The sequence below is a fragment of the Ranitomeya imitator genome, chromosome 3, assembly GCF_032444005.1.
Source record: "Ranitomeya imitator isolate aRanImi1 chromosome 3, aRanImi1.pri, whole genome shotgun sequence".
Classification (NCBI taxonomy): Eukaryota; Metazoa; Chordata; class Amphibia; order Anura; family Dendrobatidae; genus Ranitomeya; species Ranitomeya imitator.
This window is the reverse complement of record NC_091284.1, coordinates 32,653,957-32,663,064: the sequence shown is the minus strand read 5'-3', so window position 1 is coordinate 32,663,064 and position 9,108 is coordinate 32,653,957. Positions and strand designations below refer to the sequence as shown.

General features: G+C 44.3%; 1 protein-coding gene across 6 annotated transcripts in view; it reads left to right on the top strand.

The window, feature by feature from the left end:
• The first annotated feature begins 1,911 nt into the window (after positions 1-1,911).
• Positions 1,912-9,108, top strand: part of IGSF5 (immunoglobulin superfamily member 5) — a 104,986-nt gene continuing 97,789 nt past the window's right edge. For 2 of the 6 annotated variants that reach the window (XR_011319750.1, XM_069760720.1), the window contains exon 1: positions 1,958-2,207. Coding sequence is in view for 1 of the 6 variants with exons in the window: in XM_069760722.1 (XP_069616823.1) it covers positions 2,156-2,207 (52 nt within the window). In the remaining 5 variants the exon portion in view is untranslated. Of the gene's footprint in view, positions 2,208-9,108 lie in introns of all 6 variants that reach the window. The other 4 variants (XR_011319752.1, XR_011319751.1, XM_069760722.1 and 1 more) reach the window with 4 other exon arrangements.

Sequence of the window (9,108 nt, the reverse complement as noted above, 5' to 3'; positions counted from 1 at the left end):
ACATGGTTTTATTAAAATGTCCAGGCTGGTTTATGTGTGGTTGAGGTAAGCACAGGAAAACGGTTTTATTAAAATGTCCAGGCTGGTTTATGTGTGATTGAGGTAAGCACAGGAAAACGGTTTTATTAAAATGTCCAGGCTGGTTTATGTGCGGTTGAGGTAAGCACAGGAAAATGGTTTTATTAAAATGTCCAGGCTGGTTTATGTGCGGTTGAGGTAAGCACAGGAAAATGGTTTTATTAAAATGTCCAGGCTGGTTTATGTGCGGTTGAGGTAAGCACAGGAAAATGGTTTTATTAAAATGTCCAGGCTGGTTTATGTGTGATTGAGGTAAGCACAGGGAAATAGTTTTATTAAAATGTCCAGGCTGGTTAATGAGAGCTTCATAAACCACTCAGCATATGCAAAGAAGAAAACAACCTTTCCCAGCACTGAGTAAAAACAGAAAGCAAATAGTCCATTTAGTACTGCGGGTCCGTCCGCTCAGGGCAGAGTCCTATAGCAAACACACCGCCGGAGGTCTCCACGCCTCCAGTCACAGACACTGAATGAGAAAACTCGTCTGCATTGTATCTGCCAAACCACGCCCCTGGGTGGTATGTGTGAGCAGCCACTCGCTCCCATCTCTTTGACTGCTCATAAACCTGGCCCTAATACGCCCTATTAACTTTCATAAGGAATCTGCGCCAATGGGAAAAAGAAAAGTAAAGTCCTTTGTACAAGTGGAACGTTCTGTGATCATTTATTTCTTTAAAGTGGGACTAACCACAAGCTGCTGCGTCTTTTTAGTTACCCCATCTTTTAAGTTGTCCCTTCTCAAAAGTTGTGAGGTGCTATATATGTATGGGACATCCCATGCACAATATTCACTTTTAGGCAGTCAAAATATGTTATACAAATAGATCAGGCAACAGCAGCTTATGGAAAGTTTCCACATATAAATGACTGAAAACGGCCAAAAGATCATAATATAGATAAGAAGAAGAAGAAGAAAAAGAAGAATAAAAAAACTACATAATAATTTATAATAACAATAATAAAAATGATAATAGAAAAAATTATGATGATAAATAATAATAAATAATGATATTAGTACTACAAATAATAGTAATGATAACAATAAATAATAATAATAATACAATAACAGTAATAGTAAATAAAGCAAATACTTATAATAATAAAAATAAAAACTAATGATAAATAATATTAATGATAATAATAACAAATCAAAAATAAAAGTATGATAAATAATAATGACAACAAATAAAAAATAATGATACTACTACTGTGAATAATTATAACGATGATAATAATACATTGTAATAAGAATATAGGAAGAAATAATGCTAATAATAAATGATAATTATAGTAATATAAGTAATTATACTAATAATTGCAATAATGATAATAAATGATAATAAATAATAATGATAATAAAAACAAAAAATGATACTAATAAAAATACATTCTAACAATGCAGATAACAGTAACGAATAAAAATAATTATTGTAATAAATGCTAATCATAATAGCAACAAATAATGATATTACCACTCCTACTAAAAAAATAATTAAAAAAATGCAAATAATATAATAACACATTGTGGGGTAATAATAATGATAATAATAATAATTAATGAGTAGTGATAAAAATGGAAACAAATATTAATGATAAATAATAATTAGCAAATTTTAGCAACAGATCTAGATCCAAAATTTGGGGTAAATCTCTGCATTCCAGTAAGGGTGCAGTCCACGGGATAAAAGCAATTTAATAATTAGAAGTGAAACTCCCATTATTGTGTAATCAGCACAGTAAGCAGTAATCAGGGGGTTCCGCTAATTTAATATAGCCTGTGGTTAATGATTGCTGGCGGATTCCGCAGCACCATGTGGACTCTACCCCGCTCTTATCAGCAGAAACCGCCAGCTCCATTAGTCAGGGACACAGCCCTTTTCTTTTCGAACTTGATATTAAGAAGCTTTGCTGGCTCATTAACAAGGACGAGTCCAGGAATTAATGGCTTGTGAAGATCAATGTGTCAGTGACTGAACTGCCCAGAGCCGAGGCCGCATAGGAGGCCGCATAGGAGGCCGACATAGGAGGCCGACATAGGAGGGCGACAGGATCCAGCGGGCCCATATGTGAGGATATAATGTACATTACATCTTTATGGAAAGGAAAAATTCTCCATACCGGATCACAAGGTAATGAAGCGGTCACTATGTAGTAGTATACCCCCCACTACGTCATCTTACATTGGGGTCATGTCATTGTCTTACATTCTGTATGACACAGGTATTAAATGCTCAGCTCGCTGGAAATGTTATATTACACGTAATCAGAGGACAGAAGAAGTAAACAATACAGTAAAAGTCCTTTAATCTGGTATTATAGGATGGGATTATTAGATATTCTGGATTATCAAACAGTCATAGAAAAGTATAGAAAGTTTGGTAGCAAGAATAGGACATCTCCAGGGATGACGGTAACACAAGTTATGGCCCCGTGATTATTGTTTTTACTTCTCCATCCCCTCGCCCCCGGTGTATAACATCCGACCCTTCACCCCTGGTGTATAACATCCAACCCTCACCCCTAGAGTATAACATCCGACCCCTCACCACTGGTGTATGACATTTGTCCCCTCACCCCTGGAGTATAAAATCTGACTCCTGACCCATGGTGTATAACATCTGACCCCTCACCCATGGTGTATAACATTTGACCCCTCACCCCCAGTGTATAACATCTGAGCCTCACCCCTAGAGTATAACATCCGACCCCTCACCACTGGTGTATAACATTCGTCCCCTCTCCCCTGGAGTATAACATCTGACCCCTCACCCATGGTGTATAACATCTGACCCCTCACCTCTGGAGTATAATATCCGACCCCTCACCCCCAGTGTATAATATCCGACCCTTGGTGTATAACATCCCATCCCAAGGTTCCTGGTATATAACATCCAACCCCTCACCCTGGAGTATAACATTCATCCCCTCATCCCTGTAGTATAACATCTGACACCTCACCCCCCCCCCCCCCCCGATGTATAACATCCGACCCCTCACCACTGGAGTTTAACATCTGACCCCTCACTCACCCCTGGAGTATAAGATTCATCCCCTCGCCCCTGTAGTATAACATCCGACACCTTACCCCCGGTGTATAAGATCTGACACCTCACCCCTGGAATATGACATTCGACCCCTCACCCCTGGAGTATAACATTCATCCCATCGCCCCTGTAGTATAACATCCGACACCGCACCCCTGGTGTATAACATCTGACCCCTCACCCATGGTGTATAACATCTGACCCCTCACCCCTGGAGTATAACATCTGACCCCTCACCCCTGGAGTATAACATCTGACCCCTCACCCATGGTGTATAACATCTGACCCCTCACCCCTGGAGTATAACACCCGACTCATCGCCCCTGGAGTATAACATCCGACCCCTCACCCCTGGATTATAACATTTGTCCCCTCACCCCTGTAGTATAACATCCGAACCCTCACCCCTGGTGTATAACATCCAGCCCCATTTTCACCCCGTTGTATAGCATCCAGCCCCTCGTCCTCAGTATATAACATCTGATCCCTCGCCTGCAGTGTATAACCTTGGGCCTTCAACCCAGTGTATGACCTCAGGCCCCATTGCCCCCTGTTGCCTAACCTCCAACCCCGTACATGCCGTCTATGTTTACTACCATGTACAGTGCCTTGCGAAAGTATTTGACCCCTGGAACTTTTCAACCTCTTCCCACATATCATGCTTCAAACATAAAGATACCAAATGTAAATTTTTGGTGAAGAATCAACAACAAGTGGAACACAATTGTGAAGTTGAACAACATTTATTGGTTATTTTAAATTTTGTGGAAATTCAAAAACTGAAAAGTGGGGCGTGCAATATTATTTGGCCCCTTTAACTTAATACTTTGTTATGCCACCTTTTGCTGCGATTACAGCTGCAAGTGTGGCGCCCCAGGGTCCTGGTTGTCACAGTAGCATTGCATTCCTCACGGGGAGAGTGATGTTACGAATGGAAGCGATGAAGGAGATCTTTTATCAGGTAACCACAATGCACACAACATGTTCACACTCTAGGCCACAAGGGGGAGCTTTTGATCCTATTTCTAGGTGACTCCCCTATATATATTGTGGTTTGGAGGGAAGTTAGTCAGATTTTGTCAGAAGACAGAGGAGAGGGCAGTCAGACATGAAGTGTCAGAAGGACTGAGGGAGCCGTGTAGCCAGAGCCGCTACAGCTCCTAAAAAAAGAGACATACAAAAGGACAGAACATCGTTCAGTGAGCGTGCAGGAGAGCGAATCACAGGAGAGGATATATCAGGGGAGACCACCTACGAGCAGGCTGCCTCCTTCTGAAGCGCAGATAACCGGTAGCCGGACCACCGAGGTTGTAAGGGACTCAACGACTTACCGCAGAGACCGGCAGGACAGCTGAACTGCAAGTTACCTGTCCGCACACACACCTGAGACACAGTAACACAGAGCCCAGGGCGTGATAGCGTCCCTGTAAAAAGGCTCGAGTTACCTGTCATGCAGGTATTGTCCTATCCTATATGGGGACAGAGAACTGTGAGAATCTTATCTGAAGCCATAGGCAGTAAGGGACTACAACACCCCCGGGCTAGAGGAAGGCTTTTAACTCCACCTGGATAAGGGGACTCTGGATTCGCTTCCAAGCCGGCCGGACCCAGCCTGCCCTGTGATCTGGTGCCCTGGACTGTGGCTGCCTGAAGTCTTCAGTAAGCCAGGTAAAGGGACTGCAAACCTGTGTCCTCGTTCTTTACTGCGCCATTCACCATCTTCCATCTACACATCGGGTGCCCTGGGGACCTGCTTCACCTGTGGGAAGTTATACCATGTAGCTGCCATAACGTCACCCCAGAGGACCCCTCTAAGCAGCGTCGGTCCCCACTGACTGAATACCACAGGTGGCGTCACGAACATAAACTCTATTCTCCAAATCCCTTTAAAGACTTTCACCTTTTACATGGGCGCCCAGGGACACGGAACGGGTCGCCACCGTGACATCCCCTGTGAACACTGGACCCGGTACCGGGAACCCCACGGCCCTGGCGGGCAACTCACAAGTCACTTGGGGTCTGTCGCTATCAGCTTTGTACATCGAGAGACTGAAATTCTTGCCCAAGTAATGAAGTGACAGCGCTCCATCCAGGTGTATAATCAAAACGAGTGGATTTATTAAGCCATATAATAGCAATGTTTCGACCCTGGTGGGTCTTTGTCAAGCATACAGTACAGTGCCTGGGTTTGGCTTTAAATAGGGTGTATGCCACGCAGGGCACCAATCCCCATCAAGCCGCCCACCACCAAATAATCAATACAAATTAATATCAAAAAAGACATCAAACAACAGCATATTAAAAGTACCCAACCGCCCATGTTAGCATAATATAGAGCAAATAGATATTACCCTCCTATACAGAGAAATATAAGATGATCATATAAACATAAACAGTCGAGTTCCGGCTTCAGGGTCGTCATGGCAGCGTCATCCAATCACCGTCAATCCACATGGCTCTCTGTATACACGACAGAGCCAATAGGCGCCCAGCTTCCTCTGGCGCCATGACTACTCTTGCCGCCACTCACTACCTCCCATCTAGCAGACAAATCCCTCCCAACCAATCGGACAAATCCTACCAAGTCCAGAGGTGTCTTGCGTCATCATCGGGGAGTTGGATATCCCTACCCGGAGCTCCGTGACGCAGCGTCCAGGGAGCGCATGCGCACTACTGCCTGGAACAGCCCTCCTCACATAATCGTGTCAAGAGCCAACCAGCGACAGAGAGCGTCACACGCCCACCTCTCGCCGCGCACAGGAGTCAGCCAGCAGCGGTTGCCAAGGCAACCAATCAGCTCAAGACGTGCTTGCTATAGCAAATCCTTCCCATCAGAGAATATAGTATTTTCAGACACCTATCCACAGTGTGCATGGCCTCTGTAAGGGCGGGCTATATAGCTCAAAATGTACTTGTTATCGCAATTCCTTCCCATCAGAGAATATAATATTGCAAACACCTATCCACAGTGTGCATGGACTCAGTAAGGGCGGGCTATATAGATAATCCCCACACTAATCAAATGGATATATAAGCTCAACATTATATTTTAGGCCAATTATCACAATAAACATATATCATCAGAGATATTCTAATAAGGTGTGAAAACACAGAAATCAAAAAAAGAAAAAAAAAAGGGGGGGGAGGAAGGGGGGGGGAAACTCAACACAGAAGCAAAACCACATCTATATACATATGGGAGTATAGAACAGCACATCTATATGCAACAGTCGAGGGGCACAAGGAGGGGAGCCAAATGTGATCCCACATCATATGCGTGTTCCTGTGCGCGGCGAGAGGTGGGCGTGTGACGCTCTCTGTCGCTGGTTGGCTCTTGACACGATTATGTGAGGAGGGCTGTTCCGGGCAGTAGTGCGCATGCGCTCCCTGGACGCTGCGTCACGGAGCTCCGGGAAGGAATATCCAACTCCCCGATGATGACGCAAGATACCTCTGGACTTGGTAGGATTTGTCCGATTGGTTGGGAGGGATTTGTCTGCTAGATGGGAGGTAGTGAGTGGCGGCAAGAGTAGTCATGGCGCCAGAGGAAGCTGGGCGCCTATTGGCTCTGTCGTGTATACAGAGAGCCATGTGGATTGACGGTGATTGGATGACGCTGCCATGACGACCCTGAAGCCGAACTCGACTGTTTATGTTTATATGATCATCTTATATTTCTCTGTATAGGAGGGTAATATCTATTTGCTCTATATTATGCTAACATGGGCGGTTGGGTACTTTTAATATGCTGTTGTTTGATGTCTGTTTTGATATTAATTTGTATTGATTATTTGGTGGTGGGCGGCTTGATGGGGATTGGTGCCCTGCGTGGCATACACCCTATTTAAAGTCGAACCCAGGCACTGTACTGTATGCTTGACAAAGACCCACCAGGGTCGAAACGTTGCTATTATATGGCTTAATAAATCCACTCGTTTTGATTATGCACCTGGATGGAGCGCTGTCACTTCATTACTTGAACTTTCGATGGTCCTAGTGGGTTCCTTGGACCTGGACGGGCGCACCGACCTGTGAGTGCTGTCGGCCATCTTTTTTCTTCTTGAAATTCTTGCCCATTCTTTCTTAGCAAACAGCTCGAGCTCAGTGAGGTTTGATGGAGATTGTTTGTGAACAGCAGTTTTCAGCTCTTTCCACAGATTCTCGATTGGATTGTGAACCGTTCCATTGTAGATTTTGCTTTATGTTTGGGATCGTTGTCTTGTTGGAAGACAAATCTCCATCCCAGTCTCAGGTCTTTTGCAGACTCCAACAGGTTTTCTTCAAGAATGGTCCTGTATTTGGCTCCATCCATCTTCCCATCAATTTTAACCATCTTCCCTGTCCCTGCTGAAGAAAAGCAGGCCCAAACCATGATGCTGCCAACACCATGTTTGACATTGGGGATGGTGTGTTCAGGGTGATGAGCTGTGTTGCCTTTACGCCAAACATATCGTTTGGCATTGTTGCCAAAAAGTTCCATTTTGGTTTCATCTGACCAGAGCACCTTCTTCCACATGTTTGGTGTCTCCCAGGTGGCTTATTGCAAACTTTAAACAACACTTTTTATGGATATCTTTGAGAAATGGCTTTCTTCTTGCCACTCTTCCATAAAGGCCCAGATTTGTGCAGTGTATGACTGATTGTTGTCCTATGGACAGACTGTCCCACCTTAGCTGTAGATCTCTGCAGTTCATCCAGAGTGATCATGGGCCTCTTGGCTGCATCTCTGATCAGTCATCTCCTTGTTTGAGATGAAAGTTTAGAGGGACGGCCGGGTCTTGGTAGATTTGCAGTGGTATGATGCTCCTTCCATTTCAATATGATCACTTGCACAGTGCTCCTTGGGATGTTTAAAGTTTTGGAAATCATTTTGTATCCAAATCCGGCTTTAAACTTCTCCACAACAGTATCACGGACCTGCCTGTTGTGTTCCTTGGTTTTCATGATGCTGTCTGTGCTTCAAACAGAACCCTGAGACTATCACAGAGCAGGTGCATTTACACGGAGACTTGATTACACACAGGTGGATTATATGTATCATCATTAGGCATTTAGGACAACATTGGATCATTCAGAGATCCACAATGAACTTCTGCAGTGAGTTTATTGCACTGAAAGTAAAGGGGCCGATATAGTTGTAAATATTAATTTCACGCATTATGCTCTATGTACATAAACACTAATTGTATTTTATGTTTACTTGCAGTTTGAGAAAGACCCGGAATTGGGTCGAAATGTCACTTTTTTTCTTATCCTGCTGTATGTGTACATATATTTGAATGTCAAACACATGTGAATAAATACACCACTTTGCAAGCTATAACCCGAAAGAGTGCGGCTGTTTTCTCGCTTATTTGACTGATATCACAGAGCAGGTGCATTTATACGGAGACTTGATTACACACAGGTGGATTATATTCATCATTAGGCATTTAGGACAACTTTGAATCATTCAGAGATCCACAATGAACTTCTGGAGTGAGTTTGCTGCACTAAAAGTAAAGGGACCGAATAATATTGCACGCCCTACTATTCAGTTTTTGATTTTCCACAAAAGTTTAACCCCTCTGTGACCTTGGACGTACTATCCCGTCGAGGTGCCCTGGGCCTATCTGACCCTTGACGGGATAGTACGTCCTGCCCTTTAATGCGATACCGCGACTTAAGTCGCGGTGATCGCATTAAAATTCCGACGCCATCTCACCTGGGGGGAGATGGCCTCGGCATCCAGGGCATTGTCGCCGCCCACCCGCCCTCTCGATCGCTGTGATTGGCTGTTCAATTCTGAACAGCCAATCACAGCCATTCTCATTGTTTCTGCCAATCGGAGCGGCTGAAACAATGAGGTCACAGGCTAGGATCGAGTACCGATGTACTCGATCCTAGGTCCGGTGCCTGGCAACGCCAGGCACCGGCAAGAACACCCCGGATTGGCGCGATCGCCGATCGCATCGATCGCGCCAATCGCAGGGCACCGCGCGGTATT